The sequence below is a fragment of the Lithobates pipiens genome, unplaced genomic scaffold (assembly GCF_037356315.1).
Source record: "Lithobates pipiens isolate NorthernLeopardFrog02 unplaced genomic scaffold, aLitPip1_a1.2 Scaffold_18, whole genome shotgun sequence".
In the NCBI taxonomy this organism is placed as follows: domain Eukaryota; kingdom Metazoa; phylum Chordata; class Amphibia; order Anura; family Ranidae; genus Lithobates; species Lithobates pipiens.
In genome coordinates this window covers 57,882,275-57,901,145 of record NW_027507758.1, presented here as the reverse complement: position 1 = coordinate 57,901,145, position 18,871 = coordinate 57,882,275, and the positions used below count along the sequence as shown (strand labels likewise).

Below are 18,871 nucleotides of genomic sequence, written 5' to 3'. Positions count from 1 at the left end.
GATTGGGACAGTGGCATTGCCATTATTAGACTGCAATTTAACATGTCAAAATGGGGGCTCACTTGAACATTACAGAGATCACTGCTCCCGATCACTGGGAGCAGTAGATCCCTGTCATGTTGCTAGGCAGAGCAGGGAAATTCCTTGTTTACATAGGCATCTCCCCGTTCTGCCTCTCCATGCCACGATCGCGGGTCACCGCCAGACATCGAGTCTGTGGGACTCGCGGGCACGATCCCACGGCGAGCGCACTCGCTAGCCATGGATGACAAAGCAACGAATGGGTACGTTTACCCATGCCATTTTGCCAACGTATATCGGCGTGAGCCAGTCGGCAAGTGGTTAACTTGCATAGACAAAGAATTACTTCGTTATTTTGAGTAAAACAGTATCACGCAATGTGGATTTAGCTCTGATTATTTGTGTTGTTTGCAGACATTCTGCTCCAAGCAAGCATTGAACGGTCACGCTCGTATTCATGCAGGGACGAGTGTTCACAGCAAAGTGTTCTCAGCGGCTGGCGCAAGCAGACAGAAGTCCGGCACACAGACTGGATACTGTTCTGTGAAGAGCTCCCCTGCACACAGCACCACCAGCGGAGAAACCGACACCACGTCTGTGTTCCCTTGTAAAATCTGTGGCAAGTAAGGAAGAGTCTTATAATGATATTTCCATTCCTTAAAGGATGTATGCCAAAAGGGAAGTCTGCAGTTAAGTGGGAGAGGACATATGCTCCTCCATCCCCCAAAGCCCCACTCCAGCAGGGCAACTTAATGTGGGCTCCAGCAGGGTGTGGAGCCTACACGTGCCCAATCATAATAGTTTCCCATGGAACTCCCTACCTTAGGTCTCCTCTCCCCTATGGCATAGAACATCAGCTGACCTCTATGAACAAAGTGTCATTGCACTAGCTATAGATAGTAAAATGATAATAAGAACCTTTTTTGTTCCCCATTCTCTCCAGGGTCTTCTACAAGATCAAAAGCCGAAACGCACACATGAAGACTCACAGGCAACAGGAGGAGCAACAGAAACAAAAGGCTCATAAAGCCGCCGTGGCAGCTCAAATGGCTGACACTATTGCTAGAACCCCTAGAAGGACTACTGTGCCGGGTGATGGCATCATGCTGTTCGACCACTTCAGTCTTCTGAAACCCACTGAGGAGGATTTTGATGACGATGTGGCCCAGGATCTACAGGATGTCTTGGAGGAGACAGAGGTGATGCACTCTTATCTATTACTGGACGACGAGGATGTGGATCTCCTGCAGGATGGTGCTGACTTGTAACCTACTGTCATGGCTGGTCATCAAAGCATAATGGGACTTGTTATTGGGGTGTCTTGTACCTCCTTCATTGAGTGGTTTACACACGTGGACACGTGGGACTTGTTATCAGGGTGTCTTGTACCTCCTTCATTGAGCGGATTAAACACGTTTCCACTGAAGAAACTGCAGTGGTATACATTGCAAAGATCTTTTTGGGTGCCTTATTGCCACTAACACAAACTAATCGTCTGGTGACTATGACGAGCAGTTTGGTGTTTTATGGTATGGACTGTTCCACTTTATGCTTTGCATAGAAAACGTATTCTTCATTAAAATGTTTTTAATTGTTTACACCCAGTTGAAATCAGTTGTATAGATGTAGAACTTGTATATGTCCCCGTCTAGCAGGATGGTTTTTGCAATAGACACAAGAATAGGGTTTCTTAAAATGGCAGCACTTTGACTAAACTATGGGGGTAATTGGGTTGATCGGGGCAGGTAGGAGTGTACAGTCTAGTTCCATGGCCTTGATGTGTGATGCTGTCTTTGGAGGAGCAGTGGAATAACATCATCTTTTTGTGTTACTCCGCCACCGTGTCTTAGGGTGTGCACACACATGTGTTAATATTTTTTTATTGCAGCTTGGCAAGCACAGTAGAAAGACAGGCCCGCATGTAACATGCACCTGTTGGAACCTTATGATGCTTTTTGTTACCTATTTTTAGCCAGAAAGCCAACTTCTGTGCTCCCCTCTGTAAAAGAATAGACAACTCTTAGCCCTTGTACACACGGTCGGAGATTCCGACGGAATGTGTCCTATCGGACCGTTTTGTCGGATATTCCGACTGTGTGTGGTCTCCATCGGACTGTTTCTGTCGGAATATCCGACGGACCAACTTTTCCAACTTGCCGGTAAAATTTTCCGACAAAATGCTCCGATTGGACATACTCCGATCATGTGTAGCCTACTCCGACGAACAAAGTGCCATGCATGCTCACATCAAATTCCTAGACCAAAGGTATTGGCTACTAGCCTGAACGTAGTCCCGTCGTAACAAAATAACGTCATCACGTTATGTACAATCAGATTTTCCGACAACTTAGTCCGACCCTGTGTATGCAACATCACTTCCGGAATTAATCCGTCGGAATTGCTCCGACGGATTTGGTTGTCGGAATTCCGACCGTGTGTACAAGGGCTTAGATATCCCTATGGGAGTGCTCCTATTGAGAGCACTGGTCACATTGGTTGCAGGAAAATCAAGCACCTTGTAGCAAATAAACTAGAAACAGAGGGGTGCCTATAAGAGGGTGTCTGGTTAATTACCTTATGGTGACTGCTCTTAGGGAGGACTTTTATACTATGTAAAATTTTAAACTTGGTTCACATTCACTTTATGGATATGTGGGGCTCCACCTCAGTATGCATTATGGTGCTTTGATTGTGCTCCAATGACTAATGCTTAAGGGTGTTTGTGAAAGCAGCTATTGAAAAATGAAAGATGGGCAAATAAGGTTTCCCTGTAAAAAAGAGTTGTTATAATTACTTATCCGGCCACCTACACCATCATCCTTGGTTCTCTTCAAGAGCTACAATACCAGAAGAATACTCTTCATCTGACTCACTTCCAGATGCAGGGCCACTAATAGGGAGGTAGAGCTGACCCTCCGTCAGTTCACCAGGGGACAGAGAGGGGACTTTATGAATATCTGTGGGTATCCACAGTACTCACAAAGGCCATGGCTCCCAGCAATAAATAGGGGAGGACAGAGAGGGGACTCTATGAATACCTTTGGGCATACACAGTAATACCAAGGACCATGGCTCCCAGTCAGGGCCGTCTTTAATATTGATTGGACCCTGGGCAAAAATTTTCTTAGGGCCCCCCTCCCCCCATGCAATTTCACTCTCCACCTTCTCTGAGACATACAATAAATAGCAGCTAGACTTAAAATCAGTTTACTGTATCAGATCAGGCAGCAATTGCGTTTGGTTGCCAGAGGTTACAGCATATCATTACTGCTTACTGACTGGCTGCTAGAGGTTACAGCACTCCTTAAGGCTCACTGATTAGTTGGTAGAAGTTACAGCACATTTCTGCTTGTTATTTGGCTGCTAGAGATTGCTGTACAGTAATACTGCTCACTGGTTGCTATAGGTTACAGCACATCTTCTCCTCACTGCAGGGGGGCATGATATACCTATGAATGCTGCCTTTATTTACATATCAATACAGTTGGCCTCAGCTATTTACATATACATATCACTGCTATTTACATATGAATGCCAATATTTACATGTAAACAGAGGTCTGCAAGTGAGTCATCTGTACACAACAATAGGGCAGAGCTGGGCAGCATTAGTAGCAGCACAGGACTAAAACTTCAAGGGACAAGGGAATGTAAACTAGGATAGTTGGCAAGTATGAGGCAGCTGCTTTGGGCCCCACAACAATGACAGGGCTGGCAGCTGCCCCTTTTGCCCTGCCTTAAAGACGGCCCTGCTCCCAGGGAGTGCTTTATTCATTTTAGAAAACAGGCGGAACAATTCTTCAAGTCGTGGCTCCTGGCAATTATAGTTTTGCCGAACCTCTCCTTCTATGTCAATCTGCCGGGGCAGGAACCATTGACAGTGGGAGGCTTTCATACATAAAAGTGGTATAAATTCCACTTCCATATATGATGTTTGTCTCCCGCGAAACATGGGGGCTGAATGGGCAGCAGTTTGGGTGTTTGTCCAAAGAGCAAACAGCAAAGGTTTGGTCTGAACCTAGGTTCAGACTGACCCATGGGCTCATTCTTACTCAGTGGGGAAAGGGGGCCCTATAATGCAGGCAGTATGGGGCTCCACAATTTCTAATTTCCAGCTGAGCAATGTGGTTCCTTCCATGGGCCCCTAAGTCATTGTAGGACAGAGTAATGATGTAGGCCAGCAAAGAAAGTGAATCGCAAACTCTTAAACAGGTATCAGATGAAGCACTCTGGAGACCATAGGTCTTGAAGAGAGCGTAGACCAGGGGTCTCCAAACTTTCTAAACAAAGGGCCAGTTTACTATCCTTCAGACTTTAAGGGAGCCAGACTGTGGCCAGTGGGAGTAGAAAATGCCCCATTTTTAGTGGGAGTAAACAATGTAGCATCATTATTTTTAGTAGTATTTATTTTTCAGTTTGAGGAATAGCACTCCATCATTGGTGTCAGAGGGAGGAATAGTGCCCCACCACTGGTGTCAGTGTGAGGAATGGTGCCCGATCATTGGTGTAAGTTGTGGATGGAATAGTGCCCCAAGGGCCAGGTAGAGGCAAGGAAAGGGCCACATCTGGCCCCAGAGCCACAATTTGGAGACCACTGGTATAGATTGACATTGCAGGTGGCAGGATGGGTAATTATAACAGTACTTCTTTACATTTAGTTCAATCAGAAAGAGATTTGCACATCAATATAGAGAATGCAAAGACGACTCAAGTCTAAAAATATAGGTCCAAGTGCTGATGACCAGATAATTTATGGACGCTATGGGGTAGATTTACACAGAATCTGGAGCATCTGTGAATAGTAGAACTCAATTAGCTTCTAGGTTTAATTGTCAAAGCTTATGTGAACATGCTGAAGCTGCTTGGTTACTATGCAGAGCTGAACCAGATTCTGCATGCACCAGTTTAGTAAATCAATGTTTTATGTCTTATAAACAGCTCTTCTTTACAGGGCAAACTTATTTGCTCATTTTTTTTTTTTTTTTGACTGTTGCTTTAAAGCTGAATTCCAGGTACTTTGGTCCAACTTAGAACAATCTATGTATGTATGTGCCATATCTGTGTGATCCCGTCAAAGCTGGCAATGACTGTAGTAGGCACCGCTACTAAAACAAATGCTGCTGGCTTCCAGGTCCAAGCTGAAGCAATGTAACTGTAAAAATCACCATACCTGGAATTCATCTTTAAGGAGCACCTCAGTCAGACGACAGGATTATTTTCTACTGCAGGTAGTAGGGCAAGTGAGTGTACAACCTCTTTAAAAGGAAATCTTATTTGATCAGTTTTAATTTTGCAATAGGGTGGTATTTGCAACCTTTAGCACATGAGAAATGAATAATTACCGGTGACACTTGAATGTGGAGCATTTCTTGCTCGTATTGACCCTTTAGGGTCAGCCTAAGCAACCTTAGCCTAACAGCCTAAAAATGGCAACCACCTCAGGGTGTGGATGCAGTGGGTGCCCTACTGGGCTTTCATGCGATTCTCTCAGCAACCTGCATTTTGCTATTCTCAGAAATATATTATAAGCAATATATCCATTTTGTGGTAAATTAACGCAAAAGTATAAGTAAGAATAAAGGAAACTGACTTTTACAAGGAAAAAGCAATAAATTAGGAAGCCTGTGACTGCCAGTGTGTTCATGATTAAGCAGAATAGCCAAGAACATGTCTACAGGTCAGGAGCTCTGCTCGAAGAAACTAAAGCCTTGTACACAGGGTACAATCGTTGGCCATCGAGCGTCTGATTTTTGTCAGTGTGTGTGCTAGAATCTTGTCTTGCATATTAACGGTACACTATTGTCGTGCCACAAACTCGAACATAGTGACATACTACAAGGAATTTCAGCTCTTGAGCGCCACCCTTAGGGCCCCTTCTGTTAATTTCGTGTTTGGTGAGCATTGATTCCGTGCATGCTTGTTTGTACTTTCAACTTTTGTGTGACAAATTTGTGTACTGACCCTACGAAAATCTGACGTCAAACCGTTGTCCGCCAAAAATGTCAATAGACAATCCCCTACAACAATTGTACCGTGTGTACAAGGCTTAATTGTTACTAAAATCAAGGGATCTAGAAGAGGGCGCTCTAGGGGGAGTTTTTCACTGATGCAGGCAGGGTTTGGGCAGCATCAGAGCATCCATGTTCTTTCACTCATCGGTCAACTCTGATCCCTTAGTAAAAAGTTTTCTCCCAATATATTTCTGTGCAAAACTAATATAGCTTACATCCGCTAGCCTGCAATGCAAAACCAAAGAGCTGGTGGAGATCTTTAACTTGTGATGGTCTTGTCATTAGGAAGAGAACTTCTTGGATCCTAATGGTAATTCCTGAGGTCACTATTTGAAAGGCCTATTATGGTAACCAGTTCATCAGAACACAAAGAAAAAGAGGTTGGAATTATGAACACAGCTTTTGGGTGGGTTGCAGTAGTTGGGGGATTTGCTGCAAAGGGTATTGTACAATATTTGAAGCAAATTGATGGAATATGGGAATTTATTATTGCAATGTTTGTATGAACATGTATGTTTAAGAGGGTATTTTGAAATACTGTTTATTTGTATACTGTCTGTAATTTATTCTATGTGTCATTGATGCGGGCTGTCCAATATGAAAGGAACCTGTCACAAGAGAAGCATGGCAGCTGCTACTGCTGACCTCTCCTTTAGAAAATGCTAGTTTCTTGGAAATCACAATAACCTTTCAGATTTGGGTAACCGCCCCATACAAATGTGCGGGCAAGGAGTCTTGATTTCTCTTATTTTCTTCTCTTAATTGTTCAGGGCCAGTTACTTAGGATTTATTGATATCAGTGATGTCAGCTTCAAAGCCAGGTAATTAGCATTTTCAAAACTGGGTCAGCAATGGCAGCCACATTTATTTTAGTGTCAGGTTTAATTTAAAGTGAACCTGACCTAGCCTAATAAATTTCAAAGGTAACAGCAGTACTGAAATGCTGCACCTTGTGGTGCATCTTTATGAAGACCCTCAATATATTCCCATTGCACAATTTCCTGGACACACCTGAAGTAAAGGGGGCACTGTAATGACTATTGCCAGGTTTATCGATAACAGGATAGATAAGAACATTTGATGAAGCGGTCCTGCATGGCCTTGAAACATTGCACCTGCACTTTTTGTGATCAGTCTAGAATACAACTGTCTTCGTAAATAAGACCACATGTCACCAGCACACCTTGGATCCATAATCCACAGTCCACACATTTATTTAAAGTGATCACATCACTATAAGTGCAGGTGCAATATTTTAAGGCCATATAGGACCTCTTCATCAAGCATGTGATGATGAAGAGGTCCTGCATGATCTTGAAATATTGAACCTGCACTTATTGTGATCAGTCTAGAATACAAGCCTCTCCATACATAAAACTGTATGTTACCAGCACACATTGAATCCATAATCAATAGTCTATACATTTTTTTTTAAGTGATCACATGTCTATAAGTGCAGGTGGAACATTTCAAGGCCATATAGGACCTTTCGCCAGGCATGTGATGATGAAGAGGTCCTACGTGGTCTTGAATTGTTGAACATGCACTTACTTTGATCAGTCTAGGATACAAGGTTCTCCACAAGTAAGACCATATGTTGCCAGTACACCTTGGATCCATAAGTCAGTAGTCCAAAAACCTGTTTAAAGTGATCACATCATGATAAGTTCAGATGTTTCAAGGCCACACAGGCCCTTGTCATCAGACATGTGAGGATGAAGAGGTCCTGTTTATGTTCAAAACATTGCGCATGCACTTACTGCAATGTGATCACAAGAAATGTTTGGACTGTTGATTATGGATATAAAGTGTGCTGAAGACATATATTCTTATTTTGGAGACCCTTGCATCCTGGACTGAGGCTGTACATGGGGCACCAATTTCGAGTTTAACAAGTCCTCTGGGAACTAAGCCCCACCCCTGTCATTCACTTGTTCGTGCCATGTCACACTAGAGATTCCATTCTTATCAGCAACAGAATCGCTAAAAACTATTGAGAAAAATACTCACCTGCTTCCATATTTTGCTTCTTCGCTGGCTGGAAGAGTCATGCCGCGTACACACGAGCGGACTGTATGGCGTACTTAGTCCGTCGAAACACATTTCAGCGGACAATCCGCTCGTGTGTGGGCTTCAGCTGACTTTTTCAGCGTGCAGTCTGGCGTACTAAGTATTTCGGTTTTTTCGAAATTCTGTCCGTCGTACTTTGGTTTCAGCGGACAGTACGGTCGTCAGTATGCTAGTTCGACGGACTAAGAATGGCGCATGCCCAGAAAGGATTTACACGGCGGAAGGGTGCTTTGCTGTGTCTTGGACTTCCTATTTCTAGTCCCGTCGTACGTGCTGTACACGTCATCGCGCAAGCTTTCGACGGACTGTTTGTGCATCCGTGTGTGGTCAAGTCCGTTCAGTGGAAAGTACGACGGACTGTCCGTCGGATTGTATGACGAACTAAGTATGCCATACAGTCCGCTCGTGTGTACGCGGCATTAGGCTTCACTTCCTCAAAGTACATATTTTCCGGCAGACCAAGGTTCTTCAAATAACATTCAAAGGTTTTATTCAAAGTGATCACATCACAACAGAAGAGTGCAACATTTCGGGCCACGTGCCTAATGAATGGGGTCCTGAGCATTGTAACATTGTACTCTTCTGCTGTGATAAGGTCATTTTATATAAAATCTTTGGACATTATTTGAAGAATCCTGTGTGCTGGCAAATATGTACAATGTTCCGTGAAGTTTCTAGTCTCCAGCTGGCTGTTGCAGCAGCACCTGCTATCTTTAAAGTGGTTCTAAAGGCAGAAGTTTTTTTTTTTATCTTAATGCATTTTCTGAATTATAATAAAAAAAATCCTTCTGCATGCAGCTCTCCCTCCCTCAGCCCCCTCCCCTTATACTTACCTGAGCTCAATCTCAATCCAGTCTTTTGCACGGGAGCAGCAGCTCTCTCTCTGCTTTCTCTCTCCTCACTGGACAGAGAAGCAGCAGTGGGAGCCATTGGCTTCTGCTTCTGTCAATAACAGCCAGAGAGCAGGGGGTGGGCTGAACCAGGCTCTGTATGCCAATGGACACACAGAGAGTGGCTTGGGATCCCAGCAAGCAGCTTCCTATGGGGGCACTCGGGAGGGGGAAGCAGCCAGAAGTGCCGGTGGGGGACCCCACAAGAGGGGGATCAGTGCTGCTCTGTGCTATTGCACAGGGCAGGTATGACTTTTTCTTTTTTTATTTAGGTTTACAATGGCTTTAAACCAACCCCAGGGACATATGCAATGGGAGTATTGACATAGATATCTCGTCAGCGAGGAAGCAAAGTCTTGCTAATCCAGCCAGGGAGGCAGCTGGAAACGGGTGAGTATTTCCCTACCCTGTTAGCTCGGTATACTGATCCTAGTGTGACTTTGGCCCAAAATTTTAAAACAGTGATAGGCACTGAAGGCTTTGGTATTCTACCATTGATGTAACGGGGGGGGGGGGGGAATTCATTTCAACCTGGTGAGAAATAAAAGCCCTTGTATGGTTAGGCCCAAGGATCCATGGGGCTGCACAGGGATCAAATAGAAGTGACACAAGTATTTACAGACTCAACAAGGTGCCTTTTACTTTTACACTGTTGTTACCATAAAGCGTTACTAAATCCATCAATTTAACTGTTTCCCAAAACAGTTACCTTCAAGGCATGTCGTGAATAATAACTCACATTTCTTGTGCTCCCAAACTGTCAAACCAACAAATGGTTGGCATCACAACTGATCACATGAGCAGCACCGTGACAACTCCAATTCAAACGGATGGCAGCTTCCATGCCTGTACAGAATAGGAGGGTTTAGTTCCACTTTAAGTAACATTATAGCCTAGGTCAGGTTCATTGTATTTGTGCAGCTCCAAACAGCATGGAGAATCTCACTGTGAATGGTGTCGTGGCTTTCATATGCAACAATATTAGCACTTTTTTGAAAGCCTGTTAGGTTCAGTTTCTAAAAAGAATAAAATCTGCACTTCTGGGTTATTTTCTAAGGTTTCTTAGCAGATAACTAATGCTGCAAGCAGTGACAGTTCTCATTGGCAAGGCATGGGGCTTGTAACCAGGGAAGCATTGTATGCCCTTGTCTGGAGACACATTGGGGTTGATTTACTAAGGGCACATAGACTGTGCACTTTGCAATATGCAGTTGCTCCAGAGCTTATTAAATGAGCTAAAGCATCACTATGCAAAGAATACCCAATCACATGCAAGGAAAATAAAAAAACAGCATTTTTGCTTGCATGTGATAGATAGATTAGATTGTAAGCTCTAATGAGCAGGGCTATCTGATTCCTACTGTATTAAAGTGTATTGTAGTTGTACTGTCTACCATCACATTGTAAAGCTCTGCATAAAACCCTGACGCTAAATAAATCATGTATGATAATAATAATGGAAATCAGCAAAGATTTTGCTCATTTACTAAGCTCTGGAGCAAGTGCTCTTACAGTGTGCAATATGCAAAGTAAGGACTTGATTTACTAAAGGGAAATCCACTTTGTGCTACAAGTGCACTTGGACGTGCAGTCGCTGTAGATCTGAGGGGAAGCTCTGAAATGAATGGAAGCTCTGCTGATTTTATCATCCAATCATGTGCAAGCAAAAATGTTGTTTTTTATTTTCCTTGAATGCCCCCCTCAGATCTACAGCAACTGCACTTCCAAGTGCACTTGTAGTAGAAAGTGGATTTGCCTTTAGTAAATAAACCCCTAAGTCTATTTACCTTTAGTAAATCAACCCCAGAGACCCCTGTCTGCTGCAAGCATTACTTTTTTTCGTTAATACATTTCTATTTTAATAAAATAACACTCTAACATTATTTTTTTCCCATTAAAAATGTAAGACGAGCCCCTTTTCCATCCGCTAGCTTTTAGTTTGGAACTTTTCCTTTTCTTTTTTTTTGTTGCTTCATTCTGCATTGCACAAGATGGATTCATTTAATAACCCAGAAAAGTTCTGCTTCTGGATGATTAGCCCGGATCTCCCCTCCTACATACCAAGCTCTGAGAATTGAGAATGTATTTTATGATAAAATGAGCCTGTTTTGTGGTTGTATTTAATGGTTGTGTTATTTTACAGTGATAAGGTGTAAATATATATATTTTTTACGTTTTGGACTGTAAATTGTATTGAAACATGAAATAGCCATATGTATAGTTCTATAAGAAGAAATGTTAATTACTGCCTTTGTAGTGGGATGAATTTTGGTTCTCTTTTGTCGACCACAACGTGTAAAGTGTTTTTGCGTCATCTTCTTTTTCTATTGTAAAATACAAGCTGGATTTCTGCCCAAAGCCTCAGAAGTGCACTTTGTACAAAGCCAAGCCTTATTGAACTAGATTGACCAGAAGAGGATGGTATTTGTTGTCCGGTTTGTAATGAAAATTTACGCAATAAAAGACAATTGAGTTTCTAACAAAATAGATTTTATTTCGTTTTGTGAATGTGTGACTTCTTTCAATCACTAAACCTGGTGATAAACTTCTCTGTTACATAAACCAGAATGCTTGATTCCGCCAGGTGCCCATGTTTATACCAGGGCTGTACTGAAAGTAATGCAAGAGTGGGCATAACGTTTTTTATTAACTTACATAGGTTGTTCAAATTTTTATATGTTGTTGGATTAACTCTTCTTCTATAGTAATTCTTCTTCTTTTTTATTGCCGACCATTGGCGTATCATCCATTGTGCAAATGTGCGTGGGAGAGAAGGGAGGTCCACTGGGAGAAATCAATGCTTGCGTCATGGCTGTTGATTCACCCCCCTCTACAGCACCAATCTCCTGTGGCTCTGTTGTAGCTGCCAGCTTCTTCCCCTCTCTCCTTCTGCTGGCTTTGGGTGCTGCAACAGAGCCACAGGGGGAATTAACTGTGAAATTAGATCCCCCGCTGCTCCAATTCTACCTGTACTGCTCCACTTCTCAGGGATTCCCTGGCGCCCCTTTCTGCAGCACTGCAGCCAGTTTCCCCTCCTCCCTTTCCCGCTAGCTGCAGCTGCTGCAGGGGTGGGAAATTGGTGCAGTGCTCAAGAAAGGGGGTCTGATAAATATGTCATGTTTACCAGTCCCTTCCTAAATGAACACAGGAGCGCCTGTGTCTATTCATCACAGAAGCATAGTCATCTGGGTTTACTATGCTTCAGTTTGTGAAGGGCTAGGAGTCTCTATACAAAGATTTCTATTCATTCATGTGCAGTTGAGGCTGCAGAGAAAAGGAATGGGGACTCTCTTGGACCCCTAATGTTTAACCAAAGCCCCCCTCCCCCCCCCCAAAAAAAGAAGAAAAATAGCATTGTAGTAAAAAAAAAACATAGTGAGGCCTTCTTCACACTGGGCATGCTACAGCTGTGTTACCCTGCACGGGAATGCATTGGTGTTCAATGCATCCCTGTGCAGGCAGCCCCATTCATGTCAATTGAGATGCATCAGCTGCGTGAAAACAGCTGCTACTCTCATATTGACATCCATTTGGGTGTATGTCCCTGAATTTACATTGTTTGCATTCAGGGCTGTGCACCCATGCAGATATCAGATTAGTAGCAGCAGCTATGTCTGTGCAGCCACTGTATCCCAATTAACATGAATGGGACTGCAAGGAACATCTGTGTATCCCTGTGGGGTAACACACCTGTGCATCCCCATGCTCGTAAACATGGTCTTCACACAGGCGTACACTTTAGCACATCCAATGTGAACAAAGTCTTAGTAGGAATGTATAGGGATTTTGTAAGTTATGTTGTGTTTATGTGTGCTAATAAAAATGTTAGTGTATTTTTAATGGAAATAGTGATTTGATTGAAAAATTAACTATTGTGATTGTACTGGGGGTCAGTGTGTCATCTAGTACAGTCCCCCTAGGTCAGTCTGACTTGGGGGGATTGTACTGGAGGACAGACTGGCCTGGGGGGATTATACTGGGGACAGACTGGCCTGGGGGATTATATTGGAGGACACGCTGCCCTAGGGGGAATTATACTGGGAGACAGACTAACCTAGGGGGATTATATTGGGGGACAGATTGATCTGGGGGGTAAATTATACTGGGGGACAGGCTAAGCTGGAGGATTATACTGAGGAACAGATTGACCTGGAGGAGGGGAAGGATTATACTGGAGGACAGACTGACCTGGGGGGATTATACTGGAGGACAGACTGACCTGGGGGAATTATACTGGGGGACAGACTAACCTGGGGGGATTATATTGGGGGACAGATGACCTGGGGAGAATTATACTGGGGGAGAGACTGACCTGAGTGGATTATATTGGGGGACAGATTGACCTGGGAGGGGGGATTATACTGGGGGACAGACTGACCTAGGATGATTAAACCAAGGGACAGATTGACCCAGAGGAGGGAAAGGATTATATGGGAGGACAGATTGACCTTGCTGCATTTAACTACTCCCCTTAAGCCCCTCTCACCATTAACACAATTAAGCCCCCCCCCCGCAACTGTTCACTGCGGCGCTCTGTGTGCACCTCATTACTCTTCTACCCTGTGTGCCCAAAAGTGCCCCAACTCTTTTACAACTCTAGCAACACCGCTGGCACAGTGCAAACTATGCCCACTCTTTATTGTGGTACACTAAGCACACTGCAAGGGGGCCCAATGTATGATCTTGAACACAGGCCCACTGACTTAAATAAAAGTCACTGGTGCCGTCTTTGAGTTCTTGATGAAGGAGGGGGGCAGGCTGGCCAACAGAAGGCTACAGAATATCTACAGAGATGACACCATTCACAAGAGCAAAAGATGGATGAAGGCATTTAAAGAAGAGGAAAAACCACACAGTGGGAGTCCATCAATGTCAGACAGCCTGCACCCCTCCTATGTCAAGGATTTAGTGATTGCACTTTGCTTTTGTTTGGAATCCATTATTTACTTGCAATTAAAAAAAGAATAAAAGGATACTATTGCGGAAGAGCTACTCTGCCAACGCTTTAAATATGAACAACCTATGTAAGGTAAAACCAAAGTTATTAAAGCTTTTGCATTACCGTATATACTCGAGTATAGGCCGACCCGAGTATAAGCCGAGGCCCCCAATTTACCCCCAAAAAACTGGGAAACCTATTGACTCGTGTATAAGCCGAGGGTGAGATATGCCTGTCCATCCCTGTGTGTGTCCGTCCATCCCTGTGTGTCCGTCCATCCCTGTGTGTCCGTCCATCCCTGTGTGTGTGTCCATCCATCCATCCCTGTGTGTGTGTGTGTGCGTCCATCCATCCATCCATCCCTGTGTGTGTGTGTGTGTGTGTGTGTGTGTGTCCATCCATCCATCCCTGTGTGTGTGTGTCCATCCATCCATCCCTGTGTGTGTGTGTGTGTGTGTGTGTGTCCATCCATCCATCCATCCCTGTGTGTGTGTGTCCATCCATCCGTGTGTGTGTGTGTGTGTGTGTGTGTGTGTGTGTGTGTGTGTGTGTGTGTGTACATATATATATCTATACATATATATATATACAATATAATATCTTTGGAAAAAGAATGTGTTCCTTGTGTCTAAAACATATATGGCATCTCAACAGATTATCTTCTTAATAAAACAATAGAATTTCTCATTCAGAGCTATTCATATTTTTACAAGATTCATAAATGTGGGTTTATGAGAGCTATCATGGTAAACCTGCTGGTTAGATCATGTGTCATCCTCTGAAGTCAGTGACACACTTCCATTTATCTTACCAGAGACACAGAATCATGCTGATCATCAATGAGCTCAAGCTTTCAAGGCTTAGCCATCTAGGTTCCCTGCTATATGCAAATATTTAAATTACTACCCTTTCTAGCTTTGGAAACACTGAATTCATCACTTTTACCAGACTCTGCAGCTCCGATGTAGTTAAACACATAATTCTAGACACTCAATAACAATCTTAGTTCTTTATAACAGTGCACCAGTATATTAAACGTGCCAGAGGATTCATTAGCTCTAGTGTTGCCAAGAACGCCATCTGTCCGTGCAGCCTTGTGTGTCCAGCCTACCTGTGTCCCAAGCCTCCGTCCGGTCCCGTCCCGAGCCTCCGTGTCGTCCCGTCCCGAGCCTCCGTGTCGTCCCGTCCCGAGCCTCCGTGTCGTCCCGTCCCGAGCCTCCGTGTCGTCCCGTCCCGAGCCTCCGTGTCGTCCCATGCCAGGATCGCCGCTCTTCGTCGGCGCCCTGGCGGCCATTCCCCTGTTCAAAAGCCGCGCCTCCCGCCTCCGCCTGTGATAGGCGGAACACTGAATTTCCCAGCAGCCTGTGTTCCGCCTATCACGGACATCGTATCATCCTCGTCCGTAGTACGAGGATGAGACGATGTCCGTGATAGGCGGAACACAGGCTGCTGGGAAATTCAGTGTTCCGCCTATCACAGGCGGAGGCGGAGCCGGAGGCGCGGCTTTTGAAAGGTAGAATGGCCGCTGTCTGTCTGCTCGACACGCTGTTCGGGCAGTCAGACAGCGGTGACTCGAGTATAAGCCGAGGGGGGCACTTTCAGCCTCAAAAAAGAGGCTGAAAATCTCGGCTTATACTCGAGTATATACGGTACTTTCGGTAAAGTCCTCGTACCTTTGCAGAGGGGAAGAGCAGACAAACAGATTCCTCCTGTATAAGCCAATCTCGGATTGGAACACCAAACTCTGAGAAGTACAGGATGTTGTGGAAATTTTATTATATGGACTCGTGGACATTTTATTCTAGGATGTGTGTATTATAGATTGTCATCTGTCTCCCTGTGTCTGATTTAACCGAGGAGCGCTCTAGAAGAGCGCACTTGGGTTGAATCAGGACCAGCAGTAAAACTAACAGTATGAAAACCTTCTCATGGGCTTGGGGACGTGCTCTTGGTGTGTGGGGGCATTTGCTGGTTTGCAGGGCCGCTGATAGCGCAGTACAACCAGCCCTGTTGTACCGGGCCCAGCCAGCAGGGGGGGCCCGAGCAGATTTCTAGCTAAAAAAACGAATTTTCTAAATAACTTTATTAACCTGCTCCTACTTGATTGGCAAGGTATATAGTACCTTCCTGGGCCCCATCAGGTTGAAAGAGAGAGTAATCCCAACGCTGGTCCCACAGGCAAGCAATTCCCCTACACACATCACATCACACACACTGACACACATCACACAGACTGAGGCTTAGTACTCTGACTCCCCATTGTGTGCTCATGGTCATTATGATGATCAGGGCACAGCAGGTTCCCTATGGCTCTGTCAGTGTAACATGCTGTGTGGTGGTGACTTTCTTAATATATGGCTGTTCTGTGTGTTACAGACTATAACTCAACACAGCCATAAGAAAGTCAGCACCACACAGCATGTTACACTGACAGAGCCATAGAGAACCTGCTGTGCTTTGATCATCATAATGACCATGAGCACATAGTGAGATGCTACCTTACACATGTGAGGGGGGGAAGGGACAGTAAAAACACACAGCCAAGATGCATTTTTACCACCCCCAAATCACTCCCCTTTAAGAATTTTTCACCCAAGCTTTGCAATCAGGTCCGCCTGTCAGATTTTCCTGTGGACCAGTGGGTACAGTAGCTGTGTATGATGGGCACAGTGGCTGCGTTTGATGGCACAGTAGCTAAGTTTGATGAGCACAGTAGCTAAGTTTGATGGGCACAGTGGCGGCAATTGATGGCACAGTAGATATGTTTGATGGCACAGTGGCGGAAATTGATGGGTACAGTAGCTGCGTATGATGTTCATATGCTTTTCAGTTTGTTTGCGCCCCCCTCATAAATTTTGAGCACCGCCTGCCACTGATGTGGACCGATTGAAAGCCCCATGTAGGTCTACAGGAGTCCAGATATGAATTGACTTGTGTCCATTCAGGTAAAAAAAAAAAATAATAGAATAATAATGGTTATTAAAGCGGAGTTCCACCCAGAAGTGGAACTTCTGCTCATCTTCTTCTTCCCCCCCTCCGGTGCCACAATTGGCACCTTTTGAGGGGGAAATGAGGGGGGGGATAAGGTATCAGCTATCCTTTTCCACTTACAGGATTCCCTGCCACAGAGCTGTGATGTCACCGCCGGGCTCCCTCCTCCTCCCATGGCCCCTGGGCCAAACGGGGAGAGAAGCGGGGCCTCGTGTATGTGCAGTAGGGTTTCCGGCGTGAAGCTGAAAGGCTACACTGCCGGGTTCCCTTACCCACAATGGTGGTGGAGCACCCAACAGCTGATGGAAATATCCGCTGCGGGTGTCGACATCGTTGGACTCCAGGACAGGTAAGTGTCCATTTATTAAAAGCCAGCAGCTGCAGTATGTGTAGCTTCTGGCTTTTAATGTTTATTTTTTTGGGGTTAGTAACACCACTTTAAAGGTTCACCTTTTGGAACATCTTACATGTTTCAGCTCCTGCCACCTTTCCCCCAGATTTCGTGACAGCATGGGGTCAAGGGCGGAGCCAGGGGTGGGGTTGTGGGTGGGGCCAAGGGGCCCTGTCAGGTACGCTGTATGGGGCCCCGTGATTTCTAACAGCGGCCCTGCTGGTTTGTAAATATTAAATACAAGAATGCCTTCAAATGTCTAAGCACATTAGAGAAGCAAAGTCCGCATTATGAGAGAAACATATTATATCTCTGTTGTGGCTACGCTATCCCTTTTGGATACATATCTGCTTTTATAAGAGGACATTGATATCTATTGATATCTGCCTTGCTGGTATACTCGTACCGTATATTGACAACAGCAGTAGCAATGTCCCCGCAGATCGTCACAAGTAGAATGATCTTACTAGATACTGGTTACTCTGAGCAGTATTGAATAGGCTCCATGCTGACCAAGATGGTGGTTGTGCATGCATGTGGCTGGGCGGGTGGCAGTGTACATGCCTCAATTGAGTGCGATATTTGCACCCCCCGATTACTGTGGATGCCCTCTCCTTTACTGTTGTCATATCCAGTATTGCCATTTCCTGTGATGACATTTCCTGTGATGTCATTTCCATGGAGGAAGCGATTGGCTGTTGGGGCCAAGGGGACTTCCTGTTTGTCATTCCTTTTGTTGCCCATAAATAAAAAGAAAGTGCCTGTGCTCGTAAGGACAGACACGTCGAGACTCCAGCTTGAAGCAGCATATTTTCTGATTCTATCTGGTGCTACCGAAGTATTTAAATTTCCTTGTACTTTGTTTTGTTGTGTGCATTTTGACGCTGGAAGTGCACATTTTGGAGCAGTGTGGATTTGCGTACATAGCCCAAGGAAATTTCCACGACAGGGAACACATCTGGATTTATGAAGGGAGATCAGTGTTGGAGTTTCCAAGACCCTGGTGCCCAACCTGCGACGTGGACTTTTGTACTTGTTGTGCAGCCCTTGGACTCCAGCAGTCTGTAGTGACTACACCACTACCAGTGACAATCAGGAATTTCCTCACTTTGGAGGGATTTCCTCTCATTTCCTGTTTTGGTTATGTGACAGGAAGTGAAGGGAAATCTCCCCAATGGGAAAAAGATATAGAAAAAAACAAAAAAACGAAAAGGGGTTATAACCCTCCACTAGGAACTGCATGTTAATCACGCAGGAATACTGTGCAGTTCTTGTGTTCTGTGCAGTGTGATTTCAGCCCATTCATTTTGAATGGGCTGAAATTGCATTTCACCACACCAAAAGCAGTGCATGCACCACTTTTGGAAACGTACTACAACCAGATTGCATAGTACTTTTGTCATGTGCGATCACATGCGGGTAAACACTGCATTTGCGACCTCTACTTGGAGCGTCATTAACTTATCATTGACATCTGCTGCAGATTGCAAATGGAGTGCGTTTTGAATGCGGTGCAGGAAACGTGCACGTAAGCTGGGTTCCTCAGGTTCACACCATGG

General features: G+C 44.7%; 1 protein-coding gene across 2 annotated transcripts in view; it reads left to right on the top strand.

Moving 5' to 3' along the window:
• Positions 1-11,476, top strand: part of TRERF1 (transcriptional regulating factor 1) — a 231,931-nt gene extending 220,455 nt beyond the window's left edge. For both annotated transcript variants that reach the window (XM_077485709.1, XM_077485708.1), the window contains 2 exons: positions 436-644; positions 965-11,476. In XM_077485709.1, the coding sequence (XP_077341835.1) occupies positions 436-644; positions 965-1,289 (534 nt within the window). In that variant the 3' untranslated portion in view covers positions 1,290-11,476. The remainder of the gene's footprint in view (positions 1-435; positions 645-964) is intronic.
• The last annotated feature ends 7,395 nt before the right edge of the window (positions 11,477-18,871 follow it).